The 22,398-nt window shown below is 37.0% G+C and overlaps 1 protein-coding gene across 1 annotated transcript; it reads right to left on the bottom strand.

Moving 5' to 3' along the window:
• Window positions 1-3,380: 3,380 nt before the first annotated feature.
• On the bottom strand, window positions 3,381-4,320 carry LOC125101086 (olfactory receptor 2L3-like). The gene is given in 2 exon segments (XM_047731731.1): window positions 3,381-3,617; window positions 3,619-4,320. Coding segments are annotated over 2 exon segments (939 nt in total).
• Window positions 4,321-22,398: the final 18,078 nt, after the last annotated feature.

Below are 22,398 nucleotides of genomic sequence, written 5' to 3'. Positions count from 1 at the left end.
ATGATATTTTATGTGTAGAGTCATTCATGTAAAGTTCATGGTTACTTAAATTTGAAGACATTCTATAAACACTAAAATTTTACTATCCCCTCAATGTTTTATACATTGGACATCACATTTTACATTTTAAAATTTTTGAGTGTTTTTACCTTTTTAAAGATGTAATTTATTTTACTACTTGTGTTTTAACCTTTATACTGGCTTTATAAGTGATTAATCTACTAACTTTGTTTGCTTTCACCTGTGGAATTTTTTTTTATATAATTTATTGCATAAAGTTTAGGCATTTTCTTTCCACTTAAACAATTTCCTTTAACATTTCTTTCAAAACTTGTTTAGTGTTGCTAAAGTCTTAACTTTTGCTTGTTTACGAAAGTATCTCTCCTTCATTGTGAATGATAAAAATGCTCATTTGAGTATTTTGGTTGGTGTTTTTTTTTCCTTTGAGCAATTTAAATATGTCATGCTTATTTTTCCTAACCTGCAAAGTACATACTAAAAATAAACAAACAAACAAAAAACAAAACTAAGGGACGCCTGGGTGGCTCAGTTGGTTGGACGACTGTCTTTGGCTCAGGTCATGATCCCGGGGTTCCAGGATCGAGTCCCACATCGGGCTCCCGGCTCCATGGGGAGTCTGCTTCTCCCTCTGACCTTCTCCTTGCTCATGCTCTCTCTCACTGTCTCTCTCTCAAATAAATAAATAAAATCTTAAAAAAAAAAACAAAAACAAAAAACAAAACTAAGAAAATATAGCTGATCACATTATAGGGTTCCCCTCATTTATAACTGTTTTCTCTTATTGCTCTTAAATTTTTCATTTTGTGGGGCGCCTGGGTGGCTCAGTGGGTTAAAGCCTCTGCCTTCAGCTCAGGTCATGATCCCAGGGTCCTGGGATCAAGCCCCGCATCGGGCTCTCTGCTCAGCAGGGAGCCTGCTTCCCTTCCTCTCTCTCTCTGCCTGCCTCTCTGCCTATTTGTGATCTCTGTCTGCCAAATAAAAAAATAAAATCTTAAAAAAAAATTTTTTTTTTCATTTTGTCATTTTGTTCTATTAATTATGTACATTGCTGTGGCCTGCCTTTGGTTCATCTTGTTCGATGCTCACTGTGTTTTCTGGATCTTGATATTGGATCCTTCTGATTAGAGAAAGTTTTATCTATATTTATTCAAATAAATTTTCTGCCCCACTTCATTTTTTTCTTCCAAGATCCCTAATGCAAATATCATTATGTTTAATGATATCACAGATTTCTCTTAACATATCCTTTATTATTATTATTATTATTATTATTATTATTATTATTAATCTTTGCTTTGAAGCTTGGTTTCTTTTCATTATTCTGTTTTCACATTACTGATCTGTTCTGCATATTCTAATCTGCTCTTGATTTCCTCTTGTGTATTTTTTATTTCAGTTGTTGCATTATTCAGCTTTGAAATATTGAATATTGAATATCCAGTATTCAAATATTGAAATATATTTCAATATTCTCTTTGAAATATAGAGAAACAACTCTATCTCTGTGTTGAAGTTCTCATTGAGTTCATCCACTTTTTTCTCAAGTCCAGTGAGCATCTTTATACCCACTACATTCAGTTTTTTACCAGGCATATTGCTTATCTCCAATTCATTTATCTTTTTCTCTATTTTTTTTTTCTTGTTGCTTCATTTGGGCCATATTTCTCTGTTTCCTCATTTTGATTCTTTGTGCTTTTTTTCTATGTATTAAGTAGGTCAGCTACATCTCCTGGTCTTGAAACTAGTGACATGTGTAGAAGATATCCTGTACTGCCTTGCAGAGAATTCCACTGGTCACTAGAACCAGGTACCCCAGCAGTGTCCCCTGTGAGGATAGCATGCACTCCTGTTTTGGCTGAGCTGCAATTGCTTTCAGCTTAGTTAGCTGCAATGACCAACTTTGCCTCCTGTGGGTGAAGTGAGTGTTGTTGGGCCACGGAGTTGTTGAGAGGCATGTATGAGTTTGCTGTGAGCTTGTTGGTGGTGAGAGCTGACAGTCAGCCTAGCTGTCTGCAATTAGTCTATCTACCACATTTGTGAGTATACTAAATGGGAGATCGTTCTCCCTGCACAGCCTGCTAAGAAGCCAGATTGCTGGAATTGCAGGCATTCTGGTATATTAGGTTATATCTTCTCATCATTTTAGAAGGGTGCATGCCAATATGAGAGGTTGAGATGATGCAGGTCTGCAGGGAAAATGCAAGGACAGGGTACACAGTGCTTACAATGTTGATGGAGTGTGTTACTGCTGGCTCCCCTGAGACTCTAACTATATTGATCACATGAGGGGAAAATATATGGCACCTACTAGGACTTTTGTTCCTGTAGAAATTGAAATATCCCTGGCCTTCTGCCACATGTTATAAGATTAGTAAATAAATCTTCACGATACCTCAGTGTACTGTGTCTTGGGATGCATTATTTATTTAGTATGCTGGTTGAAAAAAAGTGTGTAATTGTTTTGCTGTTACCCACCAGCTCTCTAAGAGTTTAGCTACCTATTTTGAAGCCTCAAAGTTTAGCTCCACTGACTTTCAAAGTCAGATATTATGGAGACTCTTCTACCCTGTGCATGTCCCCTGTATGAGGGGCACCTGGTGTGGACTCTGATCCTTTCACATCTTTATACTTTTGAGGTGACTTTCATAGATTTATTGATTTCACGGAGATTCCCAATGATGTCTCCCTTTTTTATGTGGTCTTCTCTCTGTGATTAACTATGGAATGTTTTTCTGCCATTTGGCTCCATGTTGTTTTAAGAGTTAGTTGCATCAATGTAGATGATACCTCACTGTATCCAGGATGGGAGGTAAGCTCAGGATCCTCCTCTTACATTGTCTTCTTGTCTTTCTCTAATATTGCTACCTTTAATACCAAACAGATTCAAGAATGCTAAGTTCAAAGTGAAACCCAGACATTGATTCTCATTTTATTTAAAGAAAAATTTGTAATCTCAGATTTCAGATTAAATTTACTTTTTAAATGCAAAATAATTTTATTAGCTTTTTTCTAACTTTTTTTTATTATGTTATGTTAGTCATCATACAGTACATTATTAGTTTTGGTGTACTGTTCCAAGATTCATTGCTTACGTGTAACACCCAGTGCTCCATGCAATACATGCTCTCCTTAATATCTGTTACCAGGCCTTAATAATGCCCAAATGATATTTATAAGTAAAATGAAGAAACCTGCATTGGAATACTAAAAAATCACATATGAATAGGTCTGTTTACATAAAGCCACAATCAGCATGGTTTCCTAAATCCAACAACACCATTCAAAGTGGTACTTTTGTCTGTGTTATAAACATGTTTTGTTTTGTTTTGTTTTTACCACAGCTCAGGTGTAGTTTTCATCTAGTAAGAAAGCACACATCTCCCCATAAGTTTCTTGAGAGCTGCCACAACCTCCTTGTTCCTCAGGCTGTAAATTAGGGGATTTAACATGGGGGTTAGGATATTGCTGAATACAGAAAGAGCTTGGTCCTGCTCTGCACTATGGGAGGAAGTGAAAGTCATATAGATAAATATGTTTGGGCCAAAGAAGAGACTCACCACAGTTAAATGGGAAGAGCAGGTGGCCAGGGTTTTTTTTCCTTCCTTTGACAGAGTTCATATGGAAGACCGCGAGGAAGATGAGAGTATAGGAAGCTGTGATGAGACTGAAAGGTACAACAAGCAACACAATGCTTGTCACCACCACCACTAACTGATATACTGACGTGTCTTCACAGGAGAGCTTAATGAGGACTGGGACCTCACAGAAGAAGTGATGGATCTCCCGTGACCCACAGATGGGAAAATGCATAGGGTAGACTGTATGGATAAATGAACTTACAGAGCCTCCAATCCAACACCCCAAAACCATGTGCATACAGAACCTGGGGCTCATGATAATTGGGTAACGCAGTGGGTTGCAGACAGCCACATAGCGGTCATAAGCCATCAGAGTCAGGATGAGACACTCCGACATTCCCAACATTAGGAAGAAGAAACTCTGTGTTCCACAGCCAATCCATGATATTGTCCTTTTCCCTGTGAAAAAATTAGAAGCCATCTTTGGGACAATGGTGGAAGTTAATGTCAAGTCAATGAGAGAGAGTTGACTGAGGAGAATGTACATGGGTGTATGGAGCCGAGAGTCTCCCCAAATCAAGACAATCAGAAGTGTGTTTCCCAGGAAGGCAAAAGTGTAGATAAAAATGATCATGAAGTTGAGGACAATATAATGCTGAAATTCAGGAAAGAGCCCCACAAGGATGAAATCAGTTACAGAGGATTTGTTTCCACCTACCATACCTCTAAAAGAAATGTAACGGGTTGGGAGACAAATCAAATGGATTAGAAATGGTGACATTTAATACAGGTCTTATATCAATAGTTGGATGTAAAATTTTATATCTTTCTCACCATCTTTAGAATCCCATAAAATTTGCCATCATCTCACCAGAGATATCTCACTATTATTGCTGAGCAATTGTCTAACTATTTCTTAAATAGATAATATTAGGAAAAAAAAAGATAAGTTCAGTGCCTTTTAAACTCTGTTGAGTGGATTCTTCTCTTTCTTTCTTTCTTTCTTTCTTTCTTTCTTTCTTTCTTTTTTCTTTCTTTTTTCTTTCTTTCTTTCTTTACCAGAGAATGTTGTAAAAACTATGGATCAACTTTCTACAAATATAAACATAAAGTTGTGCCTATTGTTTAATAATTATGGATCTTAGTTATTAAATCTTGTAAATTTGAGGGGGGAAAGAGGACGATCAAATTAACTCATTTAATTTCATTTTAAAATTACAAATCAGGGGCGCCTGGGTGGCTCAGGTCATGATCTCAGGGTTCTGGGATCAAGCCCCACATTTGGCTCTCTACTCAGTGGGGAGCCTGCTTCCGCATCTCTCTCTCTCTGCTTGCCTCTCTGCCTACTTGTGATCTCTGTCTGTAAATAAATAAATAAAATCTTTAAATAATTAAAAATCAATCTTTAATAAAATATTAAAGAGATCCCATATTAATTTATTTTTGGCTAGTCATGATGACATAAGTATACTAATGAAAATTGCCAGACCTATTTCCCCTCCTGGAAGCCATAAATATTCTGTATTGTTAATAAAATAGCTTCAAAAGAGTATATGTCTAATAAATACTTATTATCCATACGGCTGACAGTGTACATGGAGTTCAGCAGGACACATTTCAAAATTGAATGTATGATAAATACCTTCACTGCAATCGCATTCCCGGTGAGAACAAAAGATTTTACCCTCCATGACACCTTGCTGAAAAGTGGAGAACCCACCCCAATCTAAGAAAGAGAAATGTAGTACATGTAGAAGTTTCCATATGCTTCAGTGTTTCTTAGAAGCTGGTATTGATGAAACACAGACATCAAAATAGCTTGAAATCCTGATCTCTATTAATGCAGGAGGAAATTTCATAATACAAAACATTGGCATTCCCTAGGTTAAGGTAATGGTCCTTTTCTGGGTTTGTATATTCAGACTATTTTGTGGTAAATGTATGCTCTAAAGATATTTGTTTTTCTCTTAGTCATAATTCTGTTGAAATATAAAATAAGAAGCTAATTATTCTTCTTCTTCTGTCACTAATGAGCCTGCTCTCTAATCTTGCTAAAATTATACTTATATTATCTCTGGAAAATAAAGTAGTTCTTGAAAAATCATCACCATTTACTTATTTTTCATTCTAAATTTATTGAGTGGCCATTATATATGTATATAAGTTTATATACACACATATACACATGAGTTTAGACATGGAATCATTTATACCAACAGATAACAAGAGAGTAATAAAAATGCTTAAACTAAGGCTCTTATAGGGTGATATAAACACAAAGAAAGATCTGAGTAAGGCAAGTTGTGAAGAGTGATCCAACATTTAATTTGAGGTGCGTCTACCCTAGGACACAGAAAACTCATATAAGTTTAAAGACTAAGGAAATACTCTGTACTGTCAAACTCATATTGCATAGATAAGTGAGAAAAGAATTAGAATTCCAACACAGGGGCGCCTGGGTCACTCAGTGGGTTAAAGCCTCTACCTTTGGCTCGGGTCATGATCCCAGGGTCCTGGGATTGAGCCCCGCATCGGGCTCTCTGCTCAGCAGGGAGCCTGCTTCCTCCTCTCTCTCTGCCTGCCTCTCTGCTTACTTGTGATCTCTGTCTGTCAAATAAATAAATAAATAAAATCTTTAAAAAAAAAGAGTTCCAACACAGATTATTATTTAACAGTTTTGAACTGTATAAACCATAAGTTTTCAATTTCTTCATCCCATCCCCCAAATAACTTCATGGAACATGTATAGGCAAGATATAAACATACATATTTATGCTCTCATACTTATAAACATATTGTACATATAAATATGCATATTTATATCATACACATACGTGTTCCATGGATTGGCTTGGTTTCTTCCCTCACTTTCTCCACTGAGCTTAGAAATTTATCTGTCTGCTAAAAATATTTTATTCTTTTCCTAGAATAAGAATAATAGAAGGACCTCTGTGATTAGATGTTTGTGAGGCATGACACATTCCAAGTGCTCAAAATTTATCTATTATTATATTATTATTATTATTTATTATCAGTGACAATATTGCAGCCCTCTTCTGCAGTCTGTTTTAGGTCTGAATTATAACCAATTATACAAGCCACATAAATCGTCAAGGCTATCAGTATATAACTCTATAACTTTCAGCATGCTAATGGAAAAGACTTTAAAAATATGGGTAATAAAGAAAAGGAGGTAATGTGTACTGACTTTGAAACGAAACACCACAGTAAAGAAAAATAATATAAGGGAGCCTGGGTGACTCAGCTGGTTAAGTGACTGCCTTCGGCTCAGGTCATAATCCCAGGATACTGGGATCAAGCCCCACATTGGGCTCCTCCTGCTTTACAGAGGTCCTCCTTCTCCTTTTCCCTCTACTGCTCCTCTTGCTTGTGTGCTCTCTCTCTGTGTAAAATAAATAAATATTTTTTTAAAAGATTTTATTTATTTGACAGAGAGAGAGTAGATAGAGAGACAGGCAGAGAGAGAGGGGGAAGCAGGATCCCTGCTGAGCAGAGAGCCTGACGTGGGGCTCGATCCCAGGACCCTGGGATCCTGACCTGAGCTGAAGGCAGAGGCTTAACCCACTAAGCCACCCAGGTGCCCCAATAAATATTTTTTAAAAGAAAAAAAAAAACTACATGTGTGTAATTGATATTTACTTGATATTTTAATTACTATTTTGTAAATTTGTATCAGTGAATAACTACCTGCCTGGGGAAAAGAAAAACCAAAAGCTATTGGTTGTGTTTTAAGAATTAAAAAACCATGAATTACAGTGCAACCAGACTACAGATAGTAATTCTTGGAGTAGAAAAATGTACTGTCATTTATTAAAATTTTTGAAATATTTATTGAATTGTTCCCACAATAATAAAGCAATTGCATCAATTAATGAAATCCATTGGAATAACTATTTATTGGAATAACTAATAAATATATTTCCATTATTTCTTTAATCTAATCTAGAAGATCAATCTACTCCAAATGCAGAGTGCAATGTTACATTAACGATAGGATTTTACTGAGCTTTTAAAAAGTCTTCCACATTATGACTCTTTATATCATTTTAGGAACACATCATGCCATTATTTTTGGCATGATTTGAGGTTGTGCTTATGTAGGTATGCACAAGGAAAATGAAAATAAATCATAACTCCGTCCCTAGATAGTTTTTCTTTTTTTTCTTAAGATTATTTATTTATTTATTTATTTATTTGACAGGCAGCGATCACAAGTAGGCAGAGAGGCAGGCAGAGCTAGAGGTGGAAGCAGGCTCCCTGCTGAGCAGAGAGCCTGACAGGGGCTCAATCCCAGAATCCTGGGATCATGACCTGAGCCAAATGCAGAGCCTTTAACTCACTGAGACACCCAGGTGCCCCAGTTTTCCAAAAAGCAATAGGATAAATTAAGGAGATTATTATGAGATTCACTTGGTCACTGAGTTTTGGCAGATCTTTGAAAATATCAGTTTTGACAATGAATCATGGAACACAACATCAAAAACTAATGATGTGGGGCACCTGGGTGGCTCAGTGGGTTAAAGGCTCTGCCTTTGGCTCAGGTCATGATCCCAGAGTCCTGGGATCAAGCCCTGCATTGGGCTCTCTGCTCAGCAGGGAGCCTGCTTCGTCCTCTCTCTGCCTGCATCTCTACTTGTGATCTCTATCTGTCAAATAAATAAAATCTTAAAAAAAATCCCTGAACCTTAAAAAAAAACTAATGATGTACAGTATGGTGACTAACATAACAGAATAAAGGAAAAGATAATATGAGATTCGAGTCTGAAATTTTGGTAATTCTCACTCTCAAATATCTCCCTCAACATCATGAGTGATGCCTGCTCCAAATTATGCCAGGTTTGGTCATACAAGAGTATTTATAACACAGTTATTTAATAAATATCATCCAGGCAGTTAGTCAAACAGAAACATTACAATTTCATATAGCTTTCTTCTGTATCTGAACCCTGGGAAGTATATGAAATATTCATTTAAGACTCTCACAGTTATTTTGCCTTTTGTAGGTATAATCACCAAAGTCTGACATCTGTGAAACTTAATAAGCATACAAATTTTCTACAGAATATCCATTACCAGTTGTAGTTCAAGATGCTTTTCTTTTTTCTGCTAGTTTAGTATCTACCTTAGATTCTACTTATCTCCAGACACCGCTGCCTCTTGGAATTGATAACAACGTTTAGGTTTTCTGTGATCAAGTATTATATTCTCACTATGCAGAATTAGAATTCTTTTGCATAGGAAATGAATGGAATTGACTTGGTGTTGATGGAGAGACATACATTTTGGGAATGAGCCTAGCGACTATGATTATACAATACTATGTATATTAAATACTGGTTGGTATAACAGGTAAGATCTAAATTGGTAGGTTCCTTAGTAATTTGTTATCATTTTGGAAACCTTTGAAGTGAATGACCTATGGGAACATAGTCCCCAGACTTTAATTAACTTTGATTGCAGATAATAATAGCTAACCCAGCCCCGTGCTCTTCTAATGTCTCACTAAAGCCAGCAGGCATGACCATGCCCTGCACTCTCCTGTTTCTTTTCTTCTACTATCAAGAACAAGGCGAGTATTGGAGGTCCTGGTAAAGCCACTAGGCAAGAAAATATATATAACTAATCATAACTTATAAAGAAGTAAAACTGACACTCTTCAACCAATAAATAAATTCATAAATATATTCATTAAAGTTGCAAGATACAAAGTCAATGTACAAAATGCGTTGTGCTACATAGACTAATATCAAACTATTTGAATTAGAAATTAAGAAACTGGGACGCCTGGGTGGCTCAGTGGGTTAAGCCGCTGCCTTCAGCTCAGGTCATGATCCCAGCGTCCTGGGATCGAGTCCCACATCGGCCTCCTTGTTCTGTAGGGAGCCTGCTTCTCCCTCTGCCTCTGCCTGCCACTCTGTCTGCCTGTGCTCGCTCTCTCTCTCTCTCTCTCTGACAAATAAATAAATAAAATCTTAAAAAAAATAGAAATTAAGAAACTGATCCAATTTACAATGGCATCAAATAAATAAATAAATAAATAAAATACGTAGTAGTTTAACCAAGGCTGCACCAATGTATATTCTCATGAACAATGCATGAGAGCTCCCACTTCTCTACAACCTCACCAACACTGTTTATTTTTTCTTTATCTTACAGTATTCATTCTTGCATGTGTGATATGGTATCTCATTGCAGTTTTGATTTGCATTTTCCCGGTGATTAGTAATGTTAAGGATTTTTTTTACACTGTCTGTTTTCATTTGCATGTCCTTCTTGGGAAAAAAAGTCAGGATCTCTGTCCACTTTTAATGAGGGTTTTTTTTTTTTGGTGTCGAGTTTTATATATATATATATACATATATATATATGTATATATATATATATATATATATATATATATATATATATATATATATAAAAATTTCCATTCATTTATTTCACCTAGAGCTAAAGAGAGACAGAGAGCACAAGCAGGAGGAATGGCAGAGGGAGAAGGAGAAGGAGGCTCCCTGTGGGGTTTGATCCCAGGACCCTGAGATCATTACTTGAGCTGAAAGCAGATGCTTAACCAACTGAGACACCCATGTATCCCTAAAATATATTTTGTATGTCAACCCCTTATTAAATATAGATTTTGAATATATTTTCTTCCATTCACTAGGTTGCCTTTGGTTTGGGGATATTTTTACTGTTTTTGTTGTTGTTGTTCATTTTATTCAACTAAAATTAATGTGCAGTGTTATGTTAGTTTCAAGTGTACAATATAATGATTCAATAATTCTATACATTTATCAGGGCTCATTAAGATAGGTGTACTCAATCTTATTTATTAACTTCAATCTTTTGATTTTATTGATTTCCTTTGGTGTGCAAATCTTATTTGACATAATCCCAATAGTTTGTGTTTGCTTTTGTTTCCATTGAGTAGGAAGACACATCTAGAATAATGTTGTTAAGGCAGATCTCTAGGATATCCCCATCTATGTATTTTAAAGAGATTTTATGGTTCCAGATCATTTATTCATATTTTCAATTTATATTGGGTCTATCTTCCATATAGTGTAAGAAAATGGCCCAGTTTTACTGGACGTAACTGTTTATTGGAATTTAATGTGAAGTTTTCCCAGCATTACTTATCAAAGAGACAGTATTTTCCTCATTGTATAGTCTCACCTTCTTTGCCGTAGATTAATTGAACATATCAGTGTGTGTTTATTTCTGAGATCTTTATCCGGTTACATTTTGTATGTCTATTTTTATGTCATTACCATAGGGTTTTAATTACAATAACTTTTTAGTATATCTAGAAATCAAGGATTATTGTATTTCCAGCTGTTTTTGTTTTTCTCAAATTTGCTTTGCCTATTTGGGGCCTTTTGTGGCTTCAAGTATTTATTCTTGTTCTCTGAAAACTATTGCTATTTTTACAGGAATTGAATTGAATATGTAGATTGCTTGGGGTCCTATTGACACTTAGACAATATAAATTTTTTCCAATTCATTAGTGTGGTGTATCTTTGGACTTGTTTGTATCATCTTTATTTCATTAATCTTTTACAGTTTTCAGATTACAGGTGTATAACCCCCCAGGTTAAGCTTATTTCACATTTTTTCATGTGTCTGATAGCCATTTGTATGTCTTGATTGGAGAAGTGTCTGTTCATACCTTCTGCCCACTTTTTGATATGATTATCTGTTTTGTGTGTGTTGAGTTTGAGGAGTTCTTTAGAGATCCTGGATATCAATCTTTTGTCTGTACTGTCATTTGCAAATATCTTCTCCCATTCCGTGGGTTGCCACTTTGTTTTGTTGACTGTTTCCTTTGCTGTGCAGAAGCTTTTGATTTTGATGAAGTCCCAAAAGTTTATTTGGGCTTTTTTTATTTTGCCTTTGGAGACATATCTTGAAAGAAGTTGCTGTGGCTGATATCGAAGAAATTACTGCCTATGTTCTCCTCTAAGATTCTGATGGATTCCTGTCTCACGTTGAGGTCTTTTATCCACTTTGAGTTTATCTTTGTGTATGGTGTAAGAGAATGGTCGAGATTCATTCTTCTACATATAGCTTCCCAGTTTTCCCAGCACCATTTATTGAAGAGACTGTCTTTTTTCCACTGTATATTTTTAACTGTTTTGTCGAAGATTAACTGACCATAGAGTTGAGGGTCCATATCTGGGCTCTCTACTCTGTTCCACTGGTCCATGTGTCTGTTTTTATGCCAGTAACATGCTGTCTTGGTGATCACAGCTTTGTAGTAAAGCTTGAAAGCAGGTAACGTGATTCCCCCAGTTTTGTTTTTGTTTTTCAACATTTCCTTAGTGATTCAGGGTCTCTTCTGATTCCATAATATTTTGGATTATTTGCTACAGCTCTTTGAAGAATACTGGTGGAATTTTGATTGGAATGCCATTAAAAGCACAGATTGCTCTAGGCCGTATAGACATTTTAACAATGTTTATTCCTCCGATCCAAGAGCATGGAATGGTCTTCCATCTTTTTGTGTCTTCTTCAATTTCTTTCGTGAATGTTCTGTAGTTCCTCGCGTACAGATCATTTACCTCTTTGGTTCGGTTTATTCCCAGGTATCTTATGATTCTTGGCACTGTAGTAAAGGGAATCGATTCTCTAATTTCCTTTTCTGTATTTTCATTGTTAGTGTATAAGAAAGCCACTGATTTCTGTACATTGACATTTTATCCTGCTACGTTGCTGAATTGTTGTATGAGTTCTAGTAGTTTGGGGGTGGAGTCTTTGGTTTTTCCATATAAAGAATCATGTCCTCTGGGAAGAGAGAGAGTTTGACTCCTTCATTGTCTATTTGGATACCTTTTATTTCTCTTGCTTGTCTTATTGCTGTTGCTAGGACTTCTAATACTATGTTGAACAAGAGTGGTGAGAGTGGGCATCCTTGTTCCTGATCTCAACGGGAAGGCTGCAAGCTTTTTCCCTTTGAGGATGATATTTACTGTGGGTCTTTCATAGATAGATTTTATGAAGTTCAGAAATGTTCCCTCTATCCCTATACTTTGAAGCGTTTTAATCAGGAACGGATGCTGGATTCTGTCAAATGCTTTTCCTGCATCAATGGAGAGGACCATATGGTTCTTCTCTCTTCTCATATTAATTTGTTCTACCACACTGATTGATTTGCGAATGTTGAACCATCCTTGTAGCCCAGGGATGAATCCCACCTGGTCATGGTGAATCATCTTTTTAATGTGCTGTTGGATCCTGTTTGCCAGGATCTTGTTGAGAATCTTACATTCCATATACATCAGTGATATTGGTCTGAAATTCTCCTTTCTGGTAGGGTCTTTGCCTGGTTTGGGGATCAGGGTGATGCTGGCTTCATAGAAAGAGTCTGGAAGTTTTCCTTCTGCTTCAATTTTTTGAAACAGCTTCAGGAGCATAGGTGTTATTCCTTCTTTGAAAGTTTCGTAGAAATCCCCAGGGAATCCGTCAGGTCCTGGGCTCTTGTTTTTTGGGAGGTTTTTGATCACTGCTTCAATCTCTTTACTAGATATCGGTCTATTCAGGTTGTCAATTTCTTCCCGGTTCAAATTTGGGAGTTTATAGTTTTCCAGGAATGCATCCATTTCATCTAGGTTGCTTAGCTGATTGGCATATAACTGTTGATGATAACTTCTGATGATTGTTTCTACTTCCTTGGTGTTAGTTGTGATCTCTAACTTTTTCATTCATAATTTTATGAATTTGGGCTTTCTCTCTTTTCTTTTGGATTAGTGTGGCCAATGGTTTATCGCTATTTTTGATTCTTTCAAAAAACCAGCTTCTAGTTTCATTGATACGTTCTACTGTATCTCTGGTTTCTTCCTCATTGATCTCAGCTCTAATGTTGATTATTTCCCTTCTTATGTGTGGAGTTGGTTTGATTTGTTGTTGATTCTCCAGTTCTGTAAGGTGTCAAGACAGCTGGTGTGTTCTGGATTTTCAATTTTTTTTGAGGGAGGCTTGGATGGCTATATATTTCCCCCTTAGGACTGCCTTTGCTGTATTCCATTGGGTTTGGACCGAAGTGTCTTCATTCTCATTGGTTTCCATGAATTGTTTCAGTTCTTCTTTGATCTCCTGGTTGATCCAAGCATTCTTAAGCAAGGTGGCCTTTTCTTCCAGGTGTCTGAGTTCCTTCAGAACTTTTCCTTGTGATTGAGCTCCAGTTTCAAAGCATTGTGATCTGAGAATATGCAGGGAATGAGCTCAGTCTTTTGGTATCGGTTGAGTCCTGATTTGTGACCCAGGTTGTGGTCTATGCTTGAGAAGCTTCCATGTGCACTTGAGAAGAATGAGTATTCTGTTGTTTTAGGGTGGAATGTTCTCTATATATCTATGAGGTCTATCTGGTCCAGTGTGTCATTCAATGCTCTTGTTTCTTTATTGATTTTCTGCTTCGATGATCTGTCTATTTCTGAGAGAGGCATGTTAAGATCTCCTAACTATTAATGTATTCATATTAATATGACTCTTTATCTTGATCAACAGTTTTCTTATGTAATTGGCTGATCCCATACTGGGGGCATAGATATTTACAATTGTTAGATCATCTTGTTTGATAGTCCCTTTAAGAATGATGTAGTGTCCTTCTGTATTTCTGAGTACAGTCGTGAGTTTAAAATCTAATTTATCTGATAGGAGAATAGCTACCCCAGCCTTCTTTTGAGGCCCATTGGCATGCAAGATGCTTCTCCATCCCTTCACTTTCAGTCTGGGTGTATCTTTAGGTTCAAAATGGGTCTCTTGTAGACAACATATGGATGGGTCTTGTCGTTTTATCCAATCTGCAACCCTGTGCCATTTTATGGGCACATTTAGGCCATTCCCATTGAGAGTGATTATTGATAGATACGTTTTTATTGACATAGTGTTATCTTTGAAGTCTTTCCTTCTGTAGGTTGTCTCTATATTTCTGTTCAATGCTATTCTTAGGATTTTTCCTCTTTTATAGAACCCCCCTTAATGTTTCTTGCAGTGTTGGCTTGGTGGTTGCATAGTCTTTTAAGCCTTGCCGGTCTTGGAAACTCTTTATCTCTCCATCCATTTTGATGTCAGTCTTGCTGGATAAAGTATTCTTGGCCACATGTTCTTCTCATTTACTGTCCTGAATATATCTTGCCAGCCCTTTCTGGCTTGCCAGGTCTCTGTGGACAGGTCTGACGTTATTCTGATGTGCTTTCCTCTGTAAGTAAGGAGCCTCTTTGTCCTCGAGGCTTTCTAGAGATTATATCTACAATTATGATTCCTCAATTTGACTATCAGGTGCCTTGATTTTTTTCTGGAATCTATCATCTTGGATGGAGACCGTTCAGCCTCTAGTAAATGAACACTGGTTCCATTCTAGAGGTTGAAAAATTTTCATGAAGAACGTGTTCCACTATGTCTTCTAGACTTCTTTCTTTCTCCTCCACTTCAGGGATTCCTAGAATTCTGACGTTGGAACGTTTCATGGCATCATTTATTTCCCTGATTCTGTTTTCGTGGCTTCTATGCTGTTTGTTCCAGGCTTCCTCCTGATCCTTTCTCTCTATGTGTTTGTCCTCCAGATCCCTAATTCTATCTTCTGTCTCAGTTACCCTAGATTTTAGAGAATTAGGATTAGATTGGAATTCACTGAGAGCTTTGTGAACCTCTTCCCTCGTAGCTTTCAGCTCAGCCCTAACATTGTGAACATCTTACCTGGTCGCTTTCAGTTCGGCCCTAATCAATTATTATTGGTCATCCATGGCTTCCTCCAACCTAGCTATTGCCTGGATAATTGTTAGCCTGAATTGTCTTTCCGACATATTGTCTATGTTGATAGCCATTAGCTCTGTTGCAGAAGGTCCATCCTCTGTATTTTTCTTCTGTTGGGCATTCCTCCTCCTAGTCATTTTGGTGAGAGATAACTGAAATGATGTAGCTGGATGTATCGACCGTGGTGCAGTCGAGGTGCACCCTGGAACACTTCTGAGCAATCAGGATTCCCGACCCAAAGGAGAGAATAAAGAAAAGAAAAAGAAAAAAAAAAGAGAGAGAGAGACAGGAAAAAAAAAAGGGAAGATGAAAGAGAAGGTTCAGCCCAAATGGGCCCCAAGTTAAGTTTTAGGAAGTACACAAACTAAAATAAACAAACAAAAAGACTGCCCACCGGCATTCTGCCTCTGTAGAGATCCCGATGTGTATAATTCTCGTCTCAGGCTGTTTTCAGGGTGATCGAAATTCTTTGGTAGGTAATCAGCTCACTTTAGGGTACAGGTTGAAAAGATGCCTCCTCCTACTTACCCCCCCATCTTTTCTCCCCCTATAATCACATATTTGTGTTAAGTTGTTATGTGGTTCTAAAGATGTCTTTACTTTGAAAAGAACAGCCACCAAGTCCTGGATGACATGATAAGAACTTTGAAAGGATTCAGATATCTCAGTTACTGAAGTCTCCTTTATTGTAGATGTCATCAAGCTGTGTCACCTCTCCCATTCTATGGAACACTGTGGGTGAGTGGGGGGGAATGCTTTGTGGATATGGTCCATGTTTCGTCCTGCAGACCTTTCCTGGAATCAAAACCTGGAACAATGGTGAAATCACAGAGAGTGACAGATTGTTTCATAGCTATTTTCTCCTGGAACTGAAGCAACAACAGCACTATTGAGTACCTATGACTTGTGAATTTTCAGTCTCTAAGTTGCAATTCTCTATTTTAACTATTTTACTTTAAAGTGATCATTAATTTGTATCCAAATGTGTAAACATATGATTCTCCTTATGTTGTGTTTTATAAAAAATACAATTTAGGGGTGCCTGCTTGGCTCAGTCATTAAACATCTGCCTTCAGCTCTGGTCATGATTTCAGGGTCCTGAGATGGAGCCCCACGTTGCGCTCCCAACTCTATGTGTAGCCTGCTTCTCATTCTCCCACTCCCCCTGCTTGTGTTCCCTCTCTCACTGTGTCTGTCTCTGTCAAATAAATAAAATCTTAAAAAAAATAAACAAATCATTTTGTTCTAACACATGCGTCTTAGAGTCATAAATTAATTTTTCTTTTGACCTCTTACAACACAGTGTTGTTTTCACATTCTAAGGAAACATAACTATGGAAGCTAGAGTTTTTCCAAACACTCAAGATTCATGGCATCAAACGTTTTCTGAATTCAGAGAGTTTCACCTGACTGTGCCAATCATGTGACTGTCCAGAGAGGCACAGAATTCAATGCACAAACATGTAACTCTGAGATATAATTTTCTAAGTTTGCGGAAGATGCCAAGCTTTCTGACAGTAAGTAAGACTAAGATACCAGCCTGGAAAGCAGACGTGGCTAAGGAACTCCAGAGGGATGATGAGTGCCTTCTGAAAATGACAGATACCAAGGGATAAAAATCACACATGTCCAAGGTAATCAGCCAAGCAATTGAATCATTTATTGTCATTATTAGTTAATAATTACTGTGATGATTAATTTTATTGACCAAGTTGACTGCCCACAAGGTGCCCAGATTAAAAATTTCTAGGTGTGTCTGTGAGGTATTTCTAGGTGAGGTGCCATTTATATCACTGAATTGAATAGGACAGAAGGCCCTCCCCATAGTGGGTAGGCACTAGTCCATCTGTTGAGGGCCTTCACAGAACAGAGTGGGAAAAGGAGAAATTCGTCCCTTTTTCCCCTGCCTCACTATTGAGCTGGGACATCTCATCTCATCTTGCTTCAGGAAAAGATGGGGGTGAACTGAACTACCAGATTTCCTGGGTCTTCAGGTTACACGTGGCAGATCACAGGACTGTCATTGGTCTCTTTCTCTGGAGAAACCTCACTAAAGCAGTTACCTAAAATTTAGGTAAACATTTTTGCTTCGATAATCTGTCTATTTCTGAGAGAAATAGAAGCAGAAAATCAATAAAGAAACAAGAGCATTGAATGACACACTGGACCAGATGGACCCCATAGATACAAACAGAACATTTTTACCTAATGTTTACCACATTGGACTAGATGGTCCTCATAGATATATAGAGAACATTCCACCCTAAAACAACAGAATACTCATTCTTCTCAAGTGCACATGGAAGCTTCTCAAGCATAGACCACAACCTGGGTCACAAATCAGGACTCAACCGATACCAAAAGACTGAGCTCATTCCCTGCATATTCTCAGATCACAATGCTTTGAAACTGGAGCTCAATCACAAGGAAAAGTTCTGAAGGAACTCAGACACCTGGAAGAAAAGGCCACCTTGCTTAAGAATGCTTGGATCAACCAGGAGATCAAAGAAGAACTGAAACAATTCATGGAAACCAATGAGAATGAAGACACTTCGGTCCAAACCCAATGGAATACAGCAAAGGCAGTCCTAAGGGGGAAATATATAGCCATCCAAGCCTCCCTCAAAAAAAATTGAAAAATCCAGAACACACCAGCTGTCTTGACACCTTACAGAACTGGAGAATCAACAACAAATCAAACCAACTCCACACATAAGAAGGGAAATAATCAACATTAGAGCTGAGATCAATGAGGAAGAAACCAGAGATACAGTAGAACGTATCAATGAAACTAGAAGCTGGTTTTTTGAAAGAATCAAAAATAGCGATAAACCATTGGCCACACTAATCCAAAAGAAAAGAGAGAAAGCCCAAATTCATAAAATTATGAATGAAAAAGTTAGAGATCACAACTAACACCAAGGAAGTAGAAACAATCATCAGAAGTTATCATCAACAGTTATATGCCAATCAGCTAAGCAACCTAGATGAAATGGATGCATTCCTGGAAAACTATAAACTCCCAAATTTGAACCGGGAAGAAATTGACAACCTGAATAGACCGATATCTAGTAAAGAGATTGAAGCAGTGATCAAAAACCTCCCAAAAAACAAGAGCCCAGGACCTGACGGATTCCCTGGGGATTTCTACGAAACTTTCAAAGAAGGAATAACACCTATGCTCCTGAAGCTGTTTCAAAAAATTGAAGCAGAAGGAAAACTTCCAGACTCTTTCTATGAAGCCAGCATCACCCTGATCCCCAAACCAGGCAAAGACCCTACCAGAAAGGAGAATTTCAGACCAATATCACTGATGTATATGGAATGTAAGATTCTCAACAAGATCCTGGCAAACAGGATCCAACAGCACATTAAAAAGATGATTCACCATGACCAGGTGGGATTCATCCCTGGGCTACAAGGATGGTTCAACATTCGCAAATCAATCAGTGTGGTAGAACAAATTAATATGAGAAGAGAGAAGAACCATATGGTCCTCTCCATTGATGCAGGAAAAGCATTTGACAGAATCCAGCATCCGTTCCTGATTAAAACGCTTCAAAGTATAGGGATAGAGGGAACATTTCTGAACTTCATAAAATCTATCTATGAAAGACCCACAGTAAATATCATCCTCAAAGGGAAAAGCTTGCAGCCTTCCCGTTGAGATCAGGAACAAGGATGCCCACTCTCACCACTCTTGTTCAACATAGTATTAGAAGTCCTAGCAACAGCAATAAGACAAGCAAGAGAAATAAAAGGTATCCAAATAGACAATGAAGGAGTCAAACTCTCTCTCTTCCCAGAGGACATGATTCTTTATATGGAAAAACCAAAGACTCCACCCCCAAACTACTAGAACTCATACAACAATTCAGCAACGTAGCAGGATAAAATGTCAATGTACAGAAATCAGTGGCTTTCTTATACACTAACAATGAAAATACAGAAAAGGAAATTAGAGAATCGATTCCCTTTACTACAGTGCCAAGAATCATAAGATACCTGGGAATAAACCGAACCAAAGAGGTAAATGATCTGTACGCGAGGAACTACAGAACATTCACGAAAGAAATTGAAGAAGACACAAAAAGATGGAAGACCATTCCATGCTCTTGGATCGGAGGAATAAACATTGTTAAAATGTCTATACGGCCTAGAGCAATCTGTGCTTTTAATGGCATTCCAATCAAAATTCCACCAGTATTCTTCAAAGAGCTGTAGCAAATAATCCAAAATATTTATGGAATCAGAAGAGACCCTGAATCACTAAGGAAATGTTGAAAAACAAAAACAAAACTGGGGGAATCACGTTACCTGCTTTCAAGCTTTACTACAAAGCTGTGATCACCAAGACAGCATGTTACTGGCATAAAAACAGACACATGGACCAGTGGAACAGAGTAGAGAGCCCAGATATGGACCCTCAACTCTATGGTCAGTTAATCTTCGACAAAACAGTTAAAAATATACAGTGGAAAAAAGACAGTCTCTTCAATAAATGGTGCTGGGAAAACTGGGAAGCTATATGTAGAAGAATGAATCTCGACCATTCTCTTACACCATACACAAAGATAAACTCAAAGTGGATAAAAGACCTCAACGTGAGACAGGAATCCATCAGAATCTTAGAGGAGAACATAGGCAGTAATTTCTTCGATATCAGCCACAGCAACTTCTTTCAAGATATGTCTCCAAAGGCAAAATAAAAAAGCCCAAATAAACTTTTGGGACTTCATCAAAATCAAAAGCTTCTGCACAGCAAAGGAAACAGTCAACAAAACAAAGTGGCAACCCACGGAATGGGAGAAGATATTTGCAAATGACAGTACAGACAAAAGATTGATATCCAGGATCTCTAAAGAACTCCTCAAACTCAACACACACAAAACAGATAATCATATCAAAAAGTGGGCAGAAGGTATGAACAGACACTTCTCCAATCAAGACATACAAATGGCTATCAGACACATGAAAAAATGTGAAATAAGCTTAACCTGGGGGGTTATACACCTGTAATCTGAAAACTGTAAAAGATTAATGAAATAAAGATGATACAAACAAGTCCAAAGATACACCACACTAATGAATTGGAAAAAATTTATATTGTCTAAGTGTCAATAGGACCCCAAGCAATCTACATATTCAATTCAATTCCTGTAAAAATAGCAATAGTTTTCAGAGAACAAGAATAAATACTTGAAGCCACAAAAGGCCCCAAATAGGCAAAGCAAATTTGAGAAAAACAAAAACAGCTGGAAATACAATAATCCTTGATTTCTAGATATACTAAAAAGTTATTGTAATTAAAACCCTATGGTAATGACATAAAAATAGACATACAAAATGTAACCGGATAAAGATCTCAGAAATAAACACACACTGATATGTTCAATTAATCTACGGCAAAGAAGGTGAGACTATACAATGAGGAAAATACTGTCTCTTTGATAAGTAATGCTGGGAAAACTTCACATTAAATTCCAATAAACAGTTACGTCCAGTAAAACTGGGCCATTTTCTTACACTATATGGAAAGATAGACCCAATATAAATTGAAAATATGAATAAATGATCTGGAACCATAAAATCTCTTTAAAATACATAGATGGGGATATCCTAGAGATCTGCCTTAACAACATTATTCTAGATGTGTCTTCCTACTCAATGGAAACAAAAGCAAACACAAACTATTGGGATTATGTCAAATAAGATTTGCACACCAAAGGAAATCAATAAAATCAAAAGATTGAAGTTAATAAATAAGATTGAGTACACCTATCTTAATGAGCCCTGATAAATGTATAGAATTATTGAATCATTATATTGTACACTTGAAACTAACATAACACTGCACATTAATTTTAGTTGAATAAAATGAACAACAACAACAAAAACAGTAAAAATATCCCCCAAACCAAAGGCAACCTAGTGAATGGAAGAAAATATATTCAAAATCTATATTTAATAAGGGGTTGACATACAAAATATATTTTAGGGATACATGGGTGTCTCAGTTGGTTAAGCATCTGCTTTCAGCTCAAGTAATGATCTCAGGGTCCTGGGATCAAACCCCACAGGGAGCCTCCTTCTCCTTCTCCCTCTGCCATTCCTCCTGCTTGTGCTCTCTGTCTCTCTTTAGCTCTAGGTGAAATAAATGAATGGAAATTTTTATATATATATATATATATATATATATATATATATATATATATATATACATATATATATATGTATATATATATATATAAAACTCGACACCAAAAAAAAAAACCCTCATTAAAAGTGGACAGAGATCCTGACTTTTTTTTCCCAAGAAGGACATGCAAATGAAAACAGACAGTGTAAAAAAAATCCTTAACATTACTAATCACCGGGAAAATGCAAATCAAAACTGCAATGAGATACCATATCACACATGCAAGAATGAATACTGTAAGATAAAGAAAAAATAAACAGTGTTGGTGAGGTTGTAGAGAAGTGGGAGCTCTCATGCATTGTTCATGAGAATATACATTGGTGCAGCCTTGGTTAAACTACTACGTATTTTATTTATTTATTTATTTATTTGATGCCATTGTAAATTGGATCAGTTTCTTAATTTCTATTTTTTTTAAGATTTTATTTATTTATTTGTCAGAGAGAGAGAGAGAGAGAGCGAGCACAGGCAGACAGAGTGGCAGGCAGAGGCAGAGGGAGAAGCAGGCTCCCTACAGAACAAGGAGGCCGATGTGGGACTCGATCCCAGGACGCTGGGATCATGACCTGAGCTGAAGGCAGCGGCTTAACCCACTGAGCCACCCAGGCGTCCCAGTTTCTTAATTTCTAATTCAAATAGTTTGATATTAGTCTATGTAGCACAACGCATTTTGTACATTGACTTTGTATCTTGCAACTTTAATGAATATATTTATGAATTTATTTATTGGTTGAAGAGTGTCAGTTTTACTTCTTTATAAGTTATGATTAGTTATATATATTTTCTTGCCTAGTGGCTTTACCAGGACCTCCAATACTCGCCTTGTTCTTG

The sequence above is a fragment of the Lutra lutra genome, chromosome 5 (genome assembly GCF_902655055.1).
Source record: "Lutra lutra chromosome 5, mLutLut1.2, whole genome shotgun sequence".
Lineage (NCBI taxonomy): Eukaryota > Metazoa > Chordata > Mammalia > Carnivora > Mustelidae > Lutra > Lutra lutra.
The sequence above is the reverse complement of the archived record's forward strand: the minus strand, read 5'-3'. Positions and strand labels throughout refer to the sequence as shown.